Source organism: Chironomus tepperi, unplaced genomic scaffold, assembly GCF_022539635.2.
Source record: "Chironomus tepperi strain 1889 unplaced genomic scaffold, CSIRO-AGI_Ctep_v1 contig_467, whole genome shotgun sequence".
Lineage (NCBI taxonomy): Eukaryota > Metazoa > Arthropoda > Insecta > Diptera > Chironomidae > Chironomus > Chironomus tepperi.
The window spans coordinates 900,804-919,553 of NW_027226589.1; the positions used below are offsets into that span (position 1 = coordinate 900,804).

The 18,750-nt window shown below is 30.0% G+C and overlaps 5 protein-coding genes and 1 non-coding gene across 8 annotated transcripts; 3 read left to right on the plus strand and 3 right to left on the minus strand.

The window, feature by feature from the left end:
• The first annotated feature begins 24 nt into the window (after nucleotides 1-24).
• On the plus strand, nucleotides 25-3,048 carry LOC139099371 (zinc finger protein OZF-like). Its single transcript, XM_070651812.1, has 3 exons — nucleotides 25-789; nucleotides 1,009-1,702; nucleotides 2,296-3,048. The coding sequence occupies exons 1-3, from the start codon at nucleotides 690-692 to the stop codon at nucleotides 2,681-2,683; spliced, it is 1,182 nt and encodes a 393-aa protein (XP_070507913.1). The 5' UTR covers nucleotides 25-689; the 3' UTR covers nucleotides 2,684-3,048.
• LOC139099373 (thialysine N-epsilon-acetyltransferase) lies at nucleotides 2,998-3,750 on the minus strand. Its single transcript, XM_070651814.1, has 2 exons — nucleotides 3,614-3,750; nucleotides 2,998-3,520 (listed from the first exon to the last, which is right to left on the minus strand). The coding sequence occupies exons 1-2, from the start codon at nucleotides 3,677-3,679 to the stop codon at nucleotides 3,077-3,079; spliced, it is 510 nt and encodes a 169-aa protein (XP_070507915.1). The 5' UTR covers nucleotides 3,680-3,750; the 3' UTR covers nucleotides 2,998-3,076.
• Nucleotides 3,751-3,990: 240 nt separating this feature from the next.
• On the plus strand, nucleotides 3,991-4,129 carry LOC139099461 (U4 spliceosomal RNA). The gene has a single exon (XR_011545312.1). It is a non-coding gene; the product is annotated as a U4 spliceosomal RNA (small nuclear RNA).
• A 1,459-nt stretch (nucleotides 4,130-5,588) lies between these two features.
• On the minus strand, nucleotides 5,589-8,272 carry LOC139099317 (inactive polypeptide N-acetylgalactosaminyltransferase-like protein 5). Its single transcript, XM_070651741.1, has 4 exons — nucleotides 7,343-8,272; nucleotides 7,000-7,201; nucleotides 6,118-6,167; nucleotides 5,589-6,017 (listed from the first exon to the last, which is right to left on the minus strand). Exons 1-4 carry the CDS (start codon nucleotides 8,270-8,272, stop codon nucleotides 5,589-5,591), a joined length of 1,611 nt encoding a protein of 536 aa, XP_070507842.1.
• Nucleotides 8,273-10,608: 2,336 nt separating this feature from the next.
• LOC139099318 (inactive polypeptide N-acetylgalactosaminyltransferase-like protein 5) lies at nucleotides 10,609-12,945 on the minus strand. The gene is made up of 5 exons (XM_070651742.1): nucleotides 12,908-12,945; nucleotides 12,052-12,835; nucleotides 11,322-11,523; nucleotides 11,213-11,262; nucleotides 10,609-11,061 (listed from the first exon to the last, which is right to left on the minus strand). The coding sequence occupies exons 1-5, from the start codon at nucleotides 12,943-12,945 to the stop codon at nucleotides 10,609-10,611; spliced, it is 1,527 nt and encodes a 508-aa protein (XP_070507843.1).
• A 1,262-nt stretch (nucleotides 12,946-14,207) lies between these two features.
• LOC139099341 (pancreatic lipase-related protein 2-like) lies at nucleotides 14,208-18,602 on the plus strand. 3 transcript variants are annotated; one of them, XM_070651765.1, is made up of 7 exons: nucleotides 14,208-14,691; nucleotides 16,028-16,250; nucleotides 16,805-17,193; nucleotides 17,256-17,327; nucleotides 17,386-17,414; nucleotides 17,487-17,651; nucleotides 17,836-18,602. In XM_070651765.1, exons 2-7 carry the CDS (start codon nucleotides 16,051-16,053, stop codon nucleotides 18,550-18,552), a joined length of 1,572 nt encoding a protein of 523 aa, XP_070507866.1. In that variant the 5' UTR covers nucleotides 14,208-14,691; nucleotides 16,028-16,050; the 3' UTR covers nucleotides 18,553-18,602. The 3 variants fall into 3 exon arrangements, with proteins under 3 accessions (XP_070507866.1, XP_070507868.1, XP_070507867.1); XM_070651767.1 differs by having other exon boundaries at nucleotides 14,208-14,375; XM_070651766.1 differs by lacking the exon at nucleotides 14,208-14,691 and adding an exon at nucleotides 14,769-15,336.
• Nucleotides 18,603-18,750: the final 148 nt, after the last annotated feature.

Consider the following 18,750-nt stretch of genomic DNA (forward strand, 5'->3'; position numbering starts at 1 on the left):
ACGAGTTTAAGGAGCTTTTTCAGTCAGTTCTTTACTTCAATATGAGGAAAAACTCTATTAATTATTTTTTATATTATCTACAAATGCTGTTGCCATTTGAAATCAAATTTTTTTTTTATGTAAATGACATTATTCGCAACGTAAGTAATATGAAATGATGTATTTTCATAATACTTTTAGCTATTATAACATTTATAACATCGTGTAACTTGGTATTTAATATTAAGATGTATTGATGATGTAAGGAACATCGCATTGAACATTCCCGATAATACTTGGTAAGTAAACATAATAAAATAAGAAACATACATTCTTGCGAAACCAATTAAATGTCATTTTACTATTAATTGTTGAGTAGTAATAAATTTATATAAAAAATTGCCAAATTTTTTTACCGTTAAAAAAATATTTGAAATTCTTGTAATCAAATGAAATTCCCCCTCTTGAAAACAAATACAATCTTTTTGAACATAAAATACTTTAATCATAATAAATAAAATTTATTTAATAAATTGTAAAAAATTAAACGACAAACAATTTTTTATGATAGAAAACGTAATTACTACTAGTATAAAAGTCATCATAAAAGCACAAGTGACACATTTATCCATCACAGTAATAACAATCACAAAATAGCTCAAATGAGAAGAATAATTTAAAAAAATTTTAAATATAAAATCCTTATCATAATGACAACTTGCTACATATGTGGTAATTTAAGTACCGAGTATGTTAATATTCCAGGAGTAAGGGCACAGCACTCAGGAAAAATGCTAAGGGAGTTGGTTGGTAAGTTAGAATTTTTTACAGGATTTTAATTTAATTTTATTCTGTTATCAATTTTGACAGGATGTTGTGTGTATCATGAAATGATATAGATGTTTATTATTTAACTTACTTATTTATTTGCAAATTAGAATCTGAAACAAAGTACATTGTTAATGATCAATCCAAATCAATCCTTCTGCAATTTTCTTAATTATTAATTATTAAAATGTTCATTTCTAGAATCAATTTCCGGCTACATGATCGAAATGTCAGACATAATTTGTAACTTTTGCGTTCAAAAGCTTAATGACTTTGACAAATTTTCACTAAAAGCCGAACAAATTCAAAGTGAACTTAAAATGCTCATGCACAATAAAATTTACATCAAGCAGGAACCAAAAGAGGAGTTAGATGACGTGTCAATCGGAAGTTATGAGACAGAAATGAATACCGACAATGAGGATGCTGTTAATGAAGTCGTATCTACAGATGTTGATAAAAAGCCGGTAAATATGAGTGCACATTTTGACTGGAATAGTACAAAGGATAATGAAGAACTCAAAAAGAGGAATTTGAGCATGTTTGAAGATCTTAAAAGTCGTCCAAAAAAGAGAATAAAAAACGAAAAATCTCAAAAAACTACACCAAAGAAGAAGAAAAACGACGTTGTTTATCAATGTACATTTCCGCCATGTGACAGACGTTTTCCAACAAAAACTCGACTTCTTAATCATCTTCAACTTCACTCAACAGACCGACCATTCCAATGTTCATTTTGTGGTAAATTTTACAAAACTAAAGACTGTCTCAGAAGTCATCAACGTGTAGTACACAGGAATGCTGATTTGAGAGTCATTTGTGATACTTGTGGACTTGCATTTACTAGAAAACCTTCACTTGAGAGGCATTATAAGGCTGCTCATTTGAAATTGAGGTATGATATGTCGAATACTTATTGCAGTATACTTTTCATAGAAAAGTTATATTCGTATACTTTATGTAGTGTGCTTTATGTTAATGTTTGAGCTATATTATATAGGGTAGCCAGAAGATTTTCGCAAAATATCGGGACACCTTCGGAAAAAATCGAGACATTTCTAAGTTTACCACCATTATGATAATTTTGAGGCATTTTATGAACATGCAAAAAAATCCAAAAAATAACTAAATTACCGAAAAAAATTTTTTCAGTCCAGGGCTTGAACCCGGACCTTAAAAAGAAAAATGTTTTAAAATTTATCCGAAATTCCCAAATTTGTATGGTGTTTTCGACTTGTATAAAAATCGGGACATTTTGAGGCTTTGTCGGGACACAGCAGCTAGGTAGAAAAGTACAGCAGATGGACGCCCTACCCTATATATCTATTTTAGTGTACTCATTATTGTATATTCTTAGTAGTTTACTTTTTATATTATAGTTAATTCCTCAATGCATCCTACTTGAATTATACTTTTCTAAGTATACAATATCAATATTATACTCTTCAAATATATTAGAATCATTGAATATTTTCAATTGACTTTCAGATCATTTATTTGCACACTCTGTGGATATTCATACTGCAATGCCTCTAGTCTCCAAGCTCACTCATTTGTCCACAACAAGGACAACAAAAATTTTGTATGTGAAATTTGTGATGCACGTTTCCACACGCGATCAAAACTCAACAGACACATGCGATGCCATGGAGAGAAAGAATTTGAATGTCCAGTTTGCCATAGGAAGTATAGTCAAAGATACAATTTAACAGCACATATGAAGCAGGTTCATGAAGAATATCAAATATTAAAACCAGAACAGGCTCAACCGATTGTTTGTCAATTATGTGGGAGGGTTTTTGATAGGCAAAAGACATTACAGAAGCATTTAAAAAATGTACATGAGGCTTGTCCTATTAATGTTAGTATGGAGTGAATGGATGTTAATAGATTATTGAGAGGTGTATGAATTGAAATTATAGATGTTTGTGACTGTTTCTGATTCTGGTTTCTAAGACGGCTTAGACTACAGTGTCTATTCTTTGATTTAGAGCTATATTATAAGCAAATATACTAGATTCAAGACAGTGGTACTTGATTAATGACATTAATTCTAGATTATCAATATTGTCGAATGGACCAGATTATCATATATAACTTTTAGATCACTAATAACCTATATATGCAATATTTGTAGTCATTACTATCCTAGAAATCAAATTCGGATCATAAAATGACAAAATTAGCATATTAATTTGTAAAAATTTATTTTGTAAATAAAAATGTGAAATTTGATTAAAATTTTGGACATATTTTGATTTATTTTCCTTTAGTCCTCACACAGTTTTATCATTTTCTCTTTATTCAGCCTAAAAAACTCCCATCCCTCACTCTTAGTCAAATTTTCAGCACCAAGTTTCTCATAAAATCCCTTTGCTGGATTCCAGTCCAGTACATGAAAGTCAAATCTACTACAATTTTGATCATTAGCAAATTTCACATTTTTTAAAAATAATTGTTTCCCAACTCCAGTCATTCTGTATGCTGGCTTGACATAAATGTCTTCCATTAGATATGCCTTGCCTTGCCATGTCGAGTACGTGAAGAATCCAATTGAATAACCAATGAGTTTTGGTTTAATATTTTCTTGAATTTCTGCTACAAATGAGTAAAAAAGTGGAGCTGAATTACTTGCGTCAAAGTTTCCGTCTCTTAAAAGGTCTAACTTGGTTAGTTGAGGTCCGTTTGGCATTTTCTCAAAATCTGCGAGTTCCTAGATGAAATTTATGTTACCAAAAAAATATTAAAAACAAAATTTAGCTTCATTATTAATTGTTGACTTAAAATTGACAGATTTTATATTTACCTGTATCATAGCTATAATGTCATCTAGATCGTCGGCTGTGGTCCTCCGAACAGTTAATTTTGACATGATTTTATAAAATTAAATACACCTGATATCGAAGATAAGAATTTGCTGAATTACTAAGTTTTTCAAAAAAAAAAAAATAAAAATAAAAATAAAATAACGGTAGCAAAATATTTAAAAATGAATGAACTAAAATTTCTTGTTGATTTCAAAATTATCTGTAACGGTTTTTTAGAATTTAAATTAAGTTCTAGCATTTCTCGCAATGAACAATTCTAAAAAATTTATTTTGCCCATCCATTTTTAACGTCATTCAAAAGAAGACTTCGCAGAAATCATGACTCTATAACCGTACCCAAAACTTTCATCAGATTAACCTTGCGTACGGGCAATAATCTAACCAATGAAGTACTAAACTGAGGTGGATTTATTGCGAATTGAAAACTTAACCAATACCTCGCGTACACGACGCTTTATGTGTCGGGCACGCAATTTTTGTAAGCTCTAACGAGCTTTATAAATAAATACATAAACATATCGAGTGAGTCGAAGTAGATCGGTGGCAGAATGGTTTAACACTTCGGTACATAATTATTGCAACACCATTCAGCTCGGGACTCGACATGGGAAATTTTTCACATTTCCTTTTTCAAATCATATGAAGTGAAAACGCGGCTCACAGCCTCGGAGTGTGGTTCGGATTTCACTGTAAACTGTAGCTTTAGGATTGAGCGAGAGTTTTGGCGAATCCTCACTTGTTAAACTATCAATTGCTATGAATATATAAAAAATTATGGAAACTGTTTTATTTGTTTTTTATTTAGTTCATTTAGTTTTCTATTACTTCTTGACATTTGCCAAGAATTTAGAAACATATCGATATTTTTATTAGTCTCATTTCTATACGGACTGACTATTGTGTCGAAATCTATAAAATCAATCAATCAGAAAATTGTATTTTATTTATTTAGTATATCCAGGAAATAACGAATTTTAAAATTATTAAATTCAACCAAACATTAATGCATTTTTTTCAATCATTTTGGTTCCTCACGACAATTTTTATTATTTTTTAACAAGCAAACATTTGTGAACGTTATGAGAAATGTTTATTTAAATTTCACAAAAGCTTTAATTTTTAAATTTCATAAGCATTTTTTTTTGCATAGTTCAATACAGAGGTCAAAGTCAAATGATTGTTAGAATTTCAGAATATATTACAGAACAGCGACTAAGATCGACTGAGACAAAATTTTATGTGAAATGAGACAAAATAAGATTTCACATAAAATTTTTTATTTATTTATATTTTCAATATTTCAATATTTACCTACTTTATAATTTCAGAATAGCCTAATTTTTAAGAAGTTTGCTTAAAAATAAATTTTAAAATAAAGTTACGACCAATTGCGGTGAAAAACTCTCAAAAACACAATTTTCATCATTATTTACATAAAAATATTTGCATACAAAAAATTTAGATGGATTCATTTGGATGGGCATCTAGAACAATAAAAACTGCAGGACTTATTGAACTTTAGAGTTCGCGTGAAAAACTCTCGAGATGGCCGAATTTCACCTCTAGCTTTTCTGGGGGTGAAAAACTACCCCTAATAAGAAAATCCAGGCAAAATGAAGTAGTCTAAGAAAAAAATCGGAAATTTTTTAGTTGGTTTTAATTTAAGACCGACTTCGACCTCTGATTCAATATGTACAACCTATGTCAACCTATGTGGCCTAGAAAGAAGAAAAATCCTCGAACATAAAATATTTTTGTGTGTTTATTTTGAGTTAATTAGCATTTTTTGTAGGTGGGCAGATCTGTGAAATATTTTTAGGTTTTTTTTATTATTATTAATTTTCGACAACTATTTTTCCGAGTCACCTATTTCTGAACTTAAATTACTCAAATTCCATATAAAAACTACATAATAATTTAATATTATCTTTAAAATATTTGAAAATGTATAGCTTAAGCTTTGTTTGATTTATTTTCTGCTTTATCATCTTGAATTTTCTTTGATTCTTCCACTTTTTTTCTTTTTTCCTCTTCTTGCTTCTTCTTTTCTTCTTCTTGTGCTTTGAACCAGTTCTCATCTTTCAAATTATCTGGAATATATCTCTTTGGATTCACATTTTCCATGTACCATTTGAATGATTTGCAATTCAATTCCTTTTTTAAGATTAATCTTTCAGTAATATTTCCATAATCTCTTGTCTTTGTGTCACCGACAGTTCTGTAGTAGTACTTTTTATACTCATCATCAAGCCAAATTTCTGCTATTCTGTCGTTGTTGTAAAGGACGCTATTCTTACTCTTTACTTTTGTTTCATAAGTATGTGTTTTAAACATGTGAGTAACCACTGCACATGGAATCAACTCTACACGACCACCACACATCTGAAAGTTATTATTTTGTTGTATTTTGTATCGTTGTATTTTTAGCTTATGTAATAAAATATGGACAAATTCACTGAACATGGTAATGGTTAAAACTTACCCAAACTCTAAAAGCAAGTTCTACATCTTCACTTCCCCAAATATCAAAATCTGAAAATATTATCAAATTTAATTCTCCAATTTAGCTTTTTGTAGAAATTCAACCATGAAACCTTGCAATCTTATAATTAGGGTTTCTTGAAGCGGTTTTTTGAAAACCGAAAACTGCACTTTTTGACCTAAAAGTAGTGCGGCCATCTGTTGTATTTTTGCCGGGACACTGCTGTCCTTTTCTACTTTGCTGATGTGTCCCGACAAAGCCTCAAAATATCCCGATTTTCAATGAACGTTGTGTAACTAGTTCTTTGAATATTAATCCTCAATATTATGAAAAATAATACCAATGGTTTCAAACTTAGAAATGTCCCGATTTTTGCGAAAATTTTCTGGCCACCCTACCTAAACGGTGGTTTTGAAGAAATCGCGATTTTAGAACTTTGAATAAAAAATAGGACTAAAATTTTAAAAACTGGTAAAAAAATTGAACTTTAAAAGATTTTGTAAAAAAAATTACTAGAATTTTTTCAAACGATTTGAAATTGAATCTAAATAAAATGAGGAAATTAGAAATTTTTTATACTTTTACGTATAAAAATCAAATTTTTAATTTTCTAAAAATATTTCAAAAATTTATATAAAAACCGACAAAAACCGCAAAACCGTGTTTTTAAAAAAGTGCAGTTTTTAAAAAATACTACTTATAACCTAACTTTTTTTAAAATGTTTAACAAAATTCTATTATAGACACTATTTTTCATTAATCAACAAAAGTGAACATTTTTACAACCTTTGATGTCTCGAAAGACAAGACTATGACTTAAATGATATTAAATTTTAGCAAGCACATGCCATAAAATCATGTTTATGACATATTTTAACTTACCTGGATCAAAAAGTCCAATTTTTAATAAAAAATCTTTCCTGATAGCAAACGCAGCTCCAATAATTGTAGCTGATGGTTTCGGATCATACTTTGGAGTTGGTTTGTCGCCTTCAAAGAATTCAATTGTCACCCATTTGAAAACCAAATCCCAACTGAATGTTCCGATGAATCCTGGAGCGTCATCTAATGTTACTTGCATTGTCTGGAAATAATTGAATCGGATTTATATTTGGCATAACATTGTAAGAACTATTGTCTCTAAAATAATAATGATACACAAAAAAATCTAAAAAAATTTAGAGCTTGAATATAAGCATTGTCAAAAATTCTTAAATAAACTCACCTCAGAATCCATCCCTGATACCTTCGGCCAGGCTAACAATGTTGGTTCCTCGGCAATTCTGGCAAGAATTGGTTCAAGCCATCCTGGAGTGACTTCTACATGACTATCAAGATATACAATAACTGGTCCAATAGCATTTCTACCACCTAAAATTCTAGTCGGAATGATACCTTGTCTTCTATGTGATCGAACCAATCGAATTTTCGGATAGTTTTTGATATATTCATCGAGATGTTCTTGCAGGTACTCCCTATCTGAATGATCGAAAACAAGTAGAACCTCTGCAAGTATATCATTAGGAGTTCGAAGTAGTATTGAATGTACAGTTCGCATCAACAACATCCAATCATCATCGTGAACCATCACTATTACAGAGGCTTTTGGCAGATTTTTTGGATATTTTTTGGTCTTGCAATATTCACTTCGATTATCAGGTAGAGCTCGATTAAGGCTAATCATTCCTGAAGCTAGTGCATTGTAGCCATATTTAGCCCTCATCATTTGGTCCGTCTTTTTAATGTAATCAGTTTGATTGAAAGTAATTTTTACAGGGTTTCCATTTTCACCCACATCTGTAACATTTAATTCTTTCATAATGCGTCTTATTTCATCCGTAATTCCATCATCAAGTCCCATCAACTCAGCTCTTTCCTTTTCCGTTAGGTCTTCAAATGTTCTTGAATTTCCAATCGCAGTCTGACTCACTTTTCTATTTTCATTAGTCAATAAATAGTCTTTTTCTAGCACTGGATAGCCACGTTGATCATTCTGCTGCAGTCGAATTATTGCGTCGTTAACTTCACGAAACTTTCCCCACAATTCAGTAAAATTTAAGCAGCAATGAATCACAAATGTAAAAAATAGAATAAAGATGAACGTTTTTAGAAAGTGTCCGAATTGGTTTGTTTGCCTCGTATACAAAGTTTTCATTTCTAAAGCTTTCGATTCTGTCAAAGTCACAAACTTAATTGAACATTTTTATTAAGTTTTTAAATATAAATGCTGAATTGCAAAATGTCGTTAAAGTTTTATTGTCACGAAGTATTATTGAATATTAAAGTCAATATTCTTATTTAATGGAACTGTTTCGATTATACTGGGGTTTTTCAATAGAAATGTCTTAGTTGTTGTTACAAAATTTTAAAACTGACACTAATTACTAAAAAAATATGACTTTTCGAAGGCGCGTTTACAGTGGAATTGTGTATTCGTGACTCTCCTTACTCTGCTTATAAGTCTGAATGACAGGAGCTTTATTATTAGCAGTGAACATATTGATGGCTAATTATAAACTGATATAAAACTTAAGTTTTTACCAGCTGAGTAAAATTTAAATAACAATTCGTGTAGAAGAAAGTGTCACGTTTTTTAGAATAATTTGCAGTCTTTTAAAAGCATTTTTTTCGTGACTGATATCACATGTTCTAATTTTATGACCTAAAAATTATGTGTTAAAGAGAGTAGGAAACCAACGAATATGTCGCATTCTGATGTTCCAATGAACTTAAATCGACTCTGATGATCTTAAATGGAGTTAAGAGAATTTAAGGAATCAAAAAATTAATAATCATCTCTTTAGAATAAATTGGAATAAGACTTTTAATTATGTAAAAAAATTATTCACGATTGATTCATGGTCAATGATCTGTTTGTTTAGAATTTAAATTGAAAGTTTTGTAAAAAAAAAAAATTACAAAAGTCCTCGTGTTATTGATCGAGGGACTTAAGCGCATCTTTTGTAGCGAAGTAATTGATTAATAAGTCACTTCCAGAACTAAAACACAAGATCCAGTAAGATCCACTTCACTTCCAGAACTAAAACACAAGATCCAGTAAGATCCAGGTCACTTTAGTCCTAAAAATCAAGATTCAGTAAGATCCAGGTCACTTTAGACCTAAAAACCAAGATTAAGATCCAGGTCACTTTCAGAACTAAAACACAAGATCCATAAGATCCAGTTCACTTCCAGATCTTAAAAACAAGATCCATATAAAACTTCCACAAATTTAAGAACTTCATCATTTAACGGATTTTCATAATTCAAACCTCATAACGGTCAGTATTACAAAAAATTTAAACATTGTAAAGTGTAAAGTTACTGTTAAAACATCGACAAACATTGAAAAACACTGTAAAACAATGAAAAAACGTGTTGTTGTTTTTGTTGTTGTTGTATATGAAAATGAAAAACTGTTAATTATAGTATTTATGCGTTGATTTGAGACTTCAAAATGACCGATAACCCAATAACTTGATAGAACGAAGCTTTAAAACAAACCAGAGCTCTCTACGATGTCTAGTTTTCGAGATCTCGCGTTCCAGCCGAACGAACGAACGAACGAACGAACGAACGAACGAACAAAGTGCATTATTAAGCTACCTTTTTGAAAACAAGTTTGTAAAAATGCGCTAAAAAGAAATTATAAAAAATTAATCATCAGGAACTCCCATTTTTGGATAATTACCAAGGTAAGAACCATTTTAATGTTTAACCCATATTTTCTTTCAATTCTTATATTTCGCTGATATTTCCGAAATTTCTATTCTTGACATGTCAAACAGATCTGTATTACATTTTGTATTGATGAGTAGCCAAATTTCAGCAAAAAATCATTATTGTAAAGTGGACCATTAATGGACTTTGTGTTCATTACGTAATATTTATAATTTTCTATAAATAAAGTATAGGACACAATTGTCTTATGTGAAGTAATTCTCAAACAACAACTCAATATAGAAACCTTAATTGAACCGCAAATCCTGGCACACTTTGATATTTGGGCCCAATTAGCCTTCAATATTAATCCTGATTATATGCGCTGTTATGTTCTTAATCAAAATTTACTATCAAATGACGAATTATCAAAAGGTCGCTGTGTCAACTCTATTCTCAATAGATTGGGCCCTCGATTGCTTTAATCATTTAGTCGAAGAAATGGCTTACCTCTTCTGATCTAGTGGCCTAGTGACCATTTTTGGCAGATTATGCCATTTTAAAGATTTAGTAGATTTTGTTTTCTAAAAAAAAATTTTTTAATTAAAATCTTGTCACTTTACCTGAAACAATTGTTTTATTATTCACCCTTCCTCTTAAATCGAGCGACAATGTTTCTAGATCTTTTAATCACAATGAAATTTTTACTAATTTCCCCTATTATTATTTTTAACTTTAACTTCTTAATTTTCTTTTGTTCCTCTTTCTGTTAATTTTTCACTTCTAATATAATATTTTCTTCAACCTTCTTCCTTTTCTGATCGTCTTCGTTTATTTGCCTATATTCCTATTGTCTCCGTTTTTTGCTTTTCCTACGTCTTTCCTTCTTTGCTCCTCCTCAGATTTGTGTCTTTGCTCTGCTTCGATTTTTTTCCTTAGTTCTTCATGTCGAGCCCTTTGTCTCTCTTCCTCGTCAAAATTCCTTACATGCTCAGGAAATGGCATTTTCGGATGCAAAGTTTCAAGAAACCACTTGAAAGACTTGCAACCTAATTTCTTTTTTAATTCCATTCTTTCCGTAATGTCTCCATAATTTCTATATTTTGTCGGTCCTCTAATATTATAATAATACTTCTTGTACTCATCATCAAGCCAGATTTCAGCAATTCTGTCTGTATTATATAGAGGACCTCCTTTGCCTGTACTTGAATGTGTATATGTGTGAAACTTAAACATGTGTGCCGCAACTGCACATGGAATCATTTCAACACGACCACCGCACATCTAAAATAAGATAACAAAATAAATTTTTTGGATGAAAGTTTTGTAACGATGAAGGTCAAGAAATCCTTCTTTTTGCGTAACGTAATAAGTGAACGGCTCCCTAAGTAATTGCGATATTAACGCTTATATTTGGCTAGAGTTTGCTACTTACCCATGCTCTGAATGCTAATTCCACATCTTCACCGCCCCAAAAGTCATATTCTACAAAATAAAATGAATGTCAACTTAAAACGAAATTTCATTTAAAAATTCCAACAAACCCGGATCAAAAAGTCCAATGTGATGAAAATAATCCTTTCTAATCGCAAAGCATGGACCAATGAAAGTAAGTGATGGTTTTGGCTCAAATGTTGGAGTAGGTTTGTCACCTTCGTACCATTGTATATCCATCCAATCAAAACCCATGTCCCATCTGAATGTCCCCAATGCTCCTGGTTCAGGACCTAATAAAGGCTCCAATGTCTAAAATTTAGTATTTTTGAAAGAACAGAATGGAGTAGAAATTTGTTAAATGAATAATAATGAAACGGATTCGGAAAAAACCGCGGTTTTTATGAAAAAATTGAATGATTTTTAAACTATTGTACTATTTTCCTCTATTTTATTATTATTATTTAGATTCAATTCCAAATCGCCTGGGAAAATATTTTAAAAAATTATTTCATTCAAAAATTTTTGAAATTCAATTTGTTTTTACCAGTTTGCAAAATTTTCGTCCAGTTTTTCATTATAGTTTTGAAACTATGTAAATCTAGGATTGAAACATTTTTTTTATAAATTTTTTTCTTCAAAATTCACTTTTTTTGGATTTAAGTGATTTTTTTCCATACAAAGTTCTAAAACTGTGGTTTATTCTTTAAAAACCGCAGTTTTTTAAAAGCTGCATTTTAGATCAAAAATATTGGCTATACGGTTTTCAGAAAACCGCTTCCATAAACCCTATTTGAAAGACATGAAAGGAACATGGAGAGGAAAATTTGAATTACTCACATCAGGACTAAGACTAGTAGTTTTAGCCCATGCAATTAAATTTGGCACTTCTTTGATTCTAGCCAACATCGGCTCAATCCATCCTGGCAACACTTCCACATGGCTGTCAACATAAACAATGATGGGACCTTTAGCATTTCTTGCTCCCATAATTCTAGTCAAAATGATCCCTTGTCGCTTAGGTGATCGAACAATTCGAATTTTTGGATATTTTTTAATGTATTCATCAAGCTGATCATGGTAATATGCTCGATCCGAAAGGTCATAAGAGAGCAAAATCTCATTATATAAATGATCAGGTGTCCGAAGCATCACAGAATGTATACAGCGCATTAACAACATCCAATCATCATCGTGGAATGGAATTACAATTGACGCTATCGGTAGATCATCTGGATATTCTTTTGTTTTGCAATAATCGCTGCGTTTGTCTGGCAATGCTCGATTTAAACTGATCATACTTGATACCAATCCATTGTATTTATATTTTTCGTAATAACTTTTATTCATCCTTTTAATTTTCTCGCTAGCACTTTCAGGAATAAAGACAGGTATACCATTTTCACCTGGATTTGTGAGATTTAGTTCTCTCATGATTTTTTTAGCATCATCTGTGATTCCATCATCAAGTTCAAGTAATTCAGCACGTTCTTTTTCGCTTAAATTGTCGATAAAAATTGATTTCTGCCCTTGTGGCACTCCACGTTGCAGTAAATTCGCAAATTTATTTTGAAATGCTTGCAATGGTAAATTTTCATTGCGAAACTTTTTGAAAACGGCAGCACTTTTTGATGAAAAATGAATGTTGCAAATTAAAATTAAAAAGGAACTGAAGAAGAAGATCTTGAGAAAAAACCCCAATTTATTGACTTTACGAAAGCCTAGCACTTTCATTTCTAAAATAGATTGAAAGCTTCTAGTAACCGAATGTAAATGAAAAATTGAATAAAAGTTTTATAGTTTTTTAAATTTAAAGTCGTGAGTTTAAAAAACTGTTGGTAAATAGGTAAATAATGAATGAATATGAGTTTAATTATTGCATAATACACAATATTTTCTAGAAGTACACAACTTGAAATAGTCCAGCATTAAGTCGCAAGTAACAATTTTCTTTATATAATAAAAATATTGTTTAGAAATATCTAGATTTGCAACCTGAAAACATGAACTCATTAAGAGATATTAGGACACTTTTAAAAATATTTGGATTATTCTAAGTTTGGCACTATTTGGGTTCTTTAAGACTATTTTGAGCCTTAATATTTAAATAACTATCTAAATTTATTTGGGGTATTTCGAACTCTACCCTTAAAAATATTTGGGTGTTTTCCAAATTATTTTAATTTGTATGTATAACAGACTATCGCCATTTCAAATATTGACCGTTATTATTTGAATGAAATAAAAGGGATAAACAGTATGTTTTTAAAAAATAATTGACCGTTAAAATTTTTTAAAATCAAAAAAATACGTTACAAACAAAAAAATCAATATTTATTTAAATTCTGATGCATGTAACTGTTTTCTTTCAAATGAGCAATGATATCAATGATCATTTGAGTCTTAATTTCATAGAATTTCATGAAAAGAATTGATAATTTTTAATTAGTACAATCTTGAGCTTTCAACGATGTCTAGATAACCTTCAAAACAAAAATGTTCAAAATCCCAAACTTTGTATTGAGCTTTTGTTTTTGAAACATCGGGACATTTTGATGCTTTGACTGGACACAGCAGCAATGAAAAAAGTAAATCATTGTTCCGGCATAAAAATCGTTATAATTTTTTACAAACTTATTGACTGAATATACTTATTGGACTGGCTAGATTTAATAGACTGCATGCACTGGTAATATGTGAACGTTATTTGCTTCCTTATATTCCTTTCGGCTAGATGACCAAGACTTTGAGCTTTTAGCAAAGTACAAAAAATATTAAAGAGAATATCATTAAGACAATTTAATCACAAATTCGCTTTTGTTTGATTCATTTCATTTAAATTTCATCTTGTATACGTATAGCTTATTAATTCACTTTATGTCTCAGTAAATATTTTAATTATCTCATGAGACTTATTTATTTTTGAGAATAATCTAGAAAAAAAATGATTAAATTCATCAATCGATCTCAATGCTCAGTTTCATTACGTTCTTTGGATCATCAAGTCGTATCTTTAAAGTTAAAAATACTCACAATATTGAGTATTATTACACTATTTGTGATAAGAATTCAACATTATAAAATACAAACATAACTTGACTATTTAAAAAATGAAAAGAAGAAAAAGTGATGAAAAATTGAGGAAAAGTGAGAATATTAGTGAAGTATGTAAAGCAAGAAGCTAAGAAATTTGAATTTTTAACAAATCCTAATGCACGGAAGATAATTTTAATTTTAAATAGTCTTGAAATGCTTTTAAATTGATTGATAAAACTTACAAAAACAAAAATTGAATTTCTGTGTAAATTTGTGTAAATTTTTGTATAAAAACATCAAAAGTGTAATAAACAGCATCAATTTGCGTCAGTGAAAAATAAAAAATATAAAAACAGGAAGACAATTTACAACAAATAAAGACAATAAAATTCAAAAATATATTTTAGTATTAAATATAAAAATATTCTTCAAATAAATTTAAAGGTAAATTTTTGTATCAAATTTTCATTCTCATTTCGACTCCAGCAGTCGTCCGACTCTAACCTTTGTTCTTATTTTCAATTTTTTATGCATGATAAGGCTTTAACGTAATAATGCATGAACGCACGAGACAAACAAGCATGGTTTGATTATTTTTAAATTTTTTTCAAGTGTATCTTGGAGGTGTGTTCATGCTGCACTGTGCTTTGAAATAGGTTAAGAACAGCTGATTTATTTTGTTTTTGTGACAAAAGAACAGCATCTAGACTTTGAAATTTTTCTTATCAGCTTGAGTCGTAAATATTATGAAAAGAAATTTTTGGACTTTGAAATTCTATTGAGGATCAACTATTTTTTATTATGTTGTATCTATTTCTCAAATACCGGACATCTGTCTCACATGTGAAAGATCTAAAACTCAGCAGATTTTTTAATTTTTAAAAAGATCAAATAGTGTTATTGATTAAAGTGTCAGATATAATTTATTCAATTCTTTTGGATTTGTATTTATTTTTATTTGTGCAATAAAACACTTGGATAATGACGCATTAAATTTAATTAAAAAAATTCAACAACTACCGGTACCATTAAAATAAGTGAATATGAGACGTATATGATATTATATATCAAGTATTAATTGGAACCAAGGTAAACGAATAGTGTCCTGCTTTTAGCACTTATGTTTTAATTTTGAAAAATTATTATAAATTAACACAGAAAAATGTATTTAACTTGCATGAATATATCAATTTACTAGATTAGTTCACCAATTATCAATTAATATTAACATTAAAAATTTTGCTTTTTTAATTTTCTTATTCAAATTTCTGATGCTACAAACAGTACATATTCGTGCAAAACGGTTTGTTGTAAAATTCAAAATTATTGCGATATAGATCATACACGAGGTTCAGTTTTATTTAAAAAGAATATTTTAATCAGCTTCCTAATGATTTCCTGATAATATTGCTTTATAAATTTTTTCATACTACCGGCCGGCTTTTTCAATTTATTTGTATACATTTTTTAAAAAGTATATCATGTTGATGTGTGAACTTTTGTTTGTTTCTAATGTGAAATAACGATTGACTTTTTACAGGAATTCATTTCAAATTTACTTCTATTTCTAGTAATTTGCTTGCTTTTTTCATTTTTTTCTTGGTCTTTTTATTAATTTTTTTTAACCACAACTCATATTGTTCAAACTTAACTCATGTCATATTAACAATTTAATTATTTATTAGATTTAAAACCGACGAGATTAATATAAACCTATACTCATTCTTGTTCCGATTTATATCATGAATTAAATAAAGGAAAATTATTGTTATTATTCTAGTAAAAATTTTGCACAATATAAAAATGGAGCTCAACGCTACAGGATTTATGCTGCAAACAATGTTCTTTCTCGTTAATCATAATGCAACAGATTTAATGGATACAGTCTTTAATGAAGTCACCCCACATCCAATCGATCCTAATGAGACCAGATGTTTTGGTTCTTATGGATGCTTCCCTATTGGATATCCATGGACATCGGAACAAAGAGCTCATAGTGTGTTGTAGGTATCATTAACGATAGTATGTGATTAGTTGAAAAAAGTAAGAATCATTTTTTTTGGGGGGGAAAATTTATTTTAATACAAAGACCATGTTCAGCTATAATGAACTAAAACTCTCTTTTATACCAATCAATGGCTAAATTTTGAAATCAATTATTTACGAAACATACGATGATGATATGATAGAAATGTTTATATACCAAAATGGTATTTGAGTCCATACGATGACCAAAATAATAGCAAAAACGTGCAAAGACAGACAAAGGCATTGTCTGGGGTTGCTTTAATATTGTGTTGCTTTTATCTTTCTCAGGTTAAATTACCAGAATAAAAAATTTATTCATGTTTATAACTAATGTCAATAAAAATCATTTAATATACAAACATGAATTTGACTATTTAAGAGCCCAAATAAAAACTGTCCAAAGTTATCAGCACTTGTCTCTCAAAGTTAAATTTAAGTTTTGAAATGCAATTAAAAATTACAATTTTTGTTCAGAAATTTGCTTTTCTTAAGTCAAATAAATAATTTGTTCACTTGTTTATCATTTTAGCCCATTCGGTCCTTCAATATTAGACGTAAAATTCAATGCCTTTACTAGAAAGCACCGAAAAGTCCCGAAACTTCTCGACATCAATGACCCATACACAATAGTCGATGCAGGTGTGAGTCCATCACATCCAATCTACTTTGTTACGCACGGATTTCTCGAATTTAGTGGAGCGCCGTGGATAAAAAAAATGCGAGAAGAGCTTTTAATCAACAATAAACATGCAACAGTAATTGCAATTGATTGGAAAGGAGGCTCGTCTCCTCCTTACTATCAAGCTGTTTCCAATATTCGTTTAGTTGGTGCCATTGTAGCTCATATGATTTTTACCATTTATGAGGAATTAAAGTTGAGAAATTTGGATAATGTTCATTTAATTGGACATAGTTTAGGTAAAATTTAATCGTTCTTTTGAGAAGATTTTCAATAATAATAGTAAAATTTGTATTTTAAGGTGCACACATGAGTGGATATGCAGGATACTACCTACAGAGAGATTTTGAGCTCAAATTGGGGAGAATAACAGGTATATCGAATGGTTCTGAGCTCAAACCAAATTAAAGAACTTTTGTTTTGAATTCCAGGAATGGATCCAGCTGGTCCATATTTCTCAGTAAGTAGCAGCTTTACTCTCAATTACTCAATCTATAATAAATCTCCAAAAAATAATTTGTTTACTTTTTAGGGCACCGAACAAATGGTCAGGCTAGACTTCTCAGATGCTAAATATGTCGACATAATTCATTCAGATGCATCACTTCTTGTTGAACGAGGATTTGGAATAAGACAGAGTATCGGTCATGTGGATTTCTATCCAAATGGAGGAGATAATCAACCTAAATGTAGTAATGTAAGAATCATTTTTTAATATGTTTAATATCTTAAATGTTATATACATGTCAGCAAGAATCTTTGGTTAAATATCTATTAGAATATTAGTAATCGCTGATCTTTTATTACGAAACCTTTGAACTATTAATCTAATTATTTATATTCAAACCAAACCTAACCTAATTTTAATCTTTATATTCAAGTCAGTAAATGTTGCATGCGATCACGCCCACTCAATCGAGCTATTTACAGAAAGTATCAATTCAAAATGTAAATTCATGTCAATCACATGCGAGAACTACGAATCATTCAAAAGAGGCCTCTGCAATCGATGCAACAGAAATAACAATTACTGCATTCGATTCGGATTTAACAGTTTTTCAAGCTACAAATCAATTTTTTCAAAGGGCTATGCAAATCCAGGATTTCTTACATCAATCTCAACTTATTTGATGACGTCAGATAAGGAGCCATTCTGTAGGGTTCACTACAAAGTTTTTGTCAAAGTTGCAAGCAACGATGAAAGTCGAATGCATGGCGGTGAAGTTGGATTTATTTATTTGAAATTAAAAAGTTCACATGGAGATGGACAAAAGTTTTTATTAAATCAACAATCAATCCATTTCGCACCAGGCAAAAATTTTACATTTTTAGCTATTGGCGATGAAATTGAGGATATAAAGTCAGTCGTTGTAGATTATAAGCACAAATCGACAGCAAACCCACTAACTTGGAGGGTTTTTACACCAAAAATATATCTTGAATACATTTTAATACAATCAATGGAACAGAGTGACAGTGTTGAGCTGAAATTATGTCCGAGTCATGAAAGTCCGATATCTAGTGGAGAGGGATTACTATTCAAGGGAGATTCATGTGAATATCAAATGAGAAAAGAGACGATAGAGAAAATAAATTAGTTTTTGTAAAACATATCATTAATAAAAATATAACTTAAATCAATAAGGTATTATTTGGGAGTAATTTGTGTGTTGTGAAGTATTCTATATTTTGGTAATATAATGAAACGTGAACGCATTAATTTACAATGAATCTGGAGAACATATATAAATTATAAAGTTGCTGGAATTTTTCTGAGATTGGGAATAACGCATTAT

What these genes read in the sequence shown, in the direction of transcription:
- LOC139099371 (XM_070651812.1), top strand. Translation starts at nt 690, where the DNA reads ATGACAACTTGCTACATATGTGGTAATTTAAGTACCGAGTATGTTAAT. An exon ending in AATGCTAAGGGAGTTGGTTG is followed by an intron (nt 790 to 1,008) that starts GTAAGTTAGAAT and finishes GTTCATTTCTAG; the next exon opens with AATCAATTTCCGGCTACATG. An exon ending in GCTGCTCATTTGAAATTGAG is followed by an intron (nt 1,703 to 2,295) that starts GTATGATATGTC and finishes ATTGACTTTCAG; the next exon opens with ATCATTTATTTGCACACTCT.
- LOC139099373 (XM_070651814.1), bottom strand. Translation starts at nt 3,679, where the DNA reads ATGTCAAAATTAACTGTTCGGAGGACCACAGCCGACGATCTAGATGAC. An exon ending in ACATTATAGCTATGATACAG is followed by an intron (nt 3,521 to 3,613) that starts GTAAATATAAAA and finishes AATTTCATCTAG; the next exon opens with GAACTCGCAGATTTTGAGAA.
- LOC139099317 (XM_070651741.1), bottom strand. Translation starts at nt 8,272, where the DNA reads ATGAAAACTTTGTATACGAGGCAAACAAACCAATTCGGACACTTTCTA. An exon ending in AATTGGACTTTTTGATCCAG is followed by an intron (nt 6,168 to 6,999) that starts GTAAGTTAAAAT and finishes TAATATTTTCAG; the next exon opens with ATTTTGATATTTGGGGAAGT. An exon ending in AACTTGCTTTTAGAGTTTGG is followed by an intron (nt 6,018 to 6,117) that starts GTAAGTTTTAAC and finishes AATAACTTTCAG; the next exon opens with ATGTGTGGTGGTCGTGTAGA.
- LOC139099318 (XM_070651742.1), bottom strand. Translation starts at nt 12,945, where the DNA reads ATGAAAGTGCTAGGCTTTCGTAAAGTCAATAAATTGGG. An exon ending in CGTAAAGTCAATAAATTGGG is followed by an intron (nt 12,836 to 12,907) that starts GTTTTTTCTCAA and finishes TTCATCAAAAAG; the next exon opens with TGCTGCCGTTTTCAAAAAGT. An exon ending in AATTAGCATTCAGAGCATGG is followed by an intron (nt 11,062 to 11,212) that starts GTAAGTAGCAAA and finishes ATCTTATTTTAG; the next exon opens with ATGTGCGGTGGTCGTGTTGA.
- LOC139099341 (XM_070651765.1), top strand. Translation starts at nt 16,051, where the DNA reads ATGGAGCTCAACGCTACAGGATTTATGCTGCAAACAATGTTCTTTCTC. An exon ending in CAAAGAGCTCATAGTGTGTT is followed by an intron (nt 16,251 to 16,804) that starts GTAGGTATCATT and finishes TTATCATTTTAG; the next exon opens with CCCATTCGGTCCTTCAATAT. An exon ending in CAGCTGGTCCATATTTCTCA is followed by an intron (nt 17,415 to 17,486) that starts GTAAGTAGCAGC and finishes TTTACTTTTTAG; the next exon opens with GGCACCGAACAAATGGTCAG.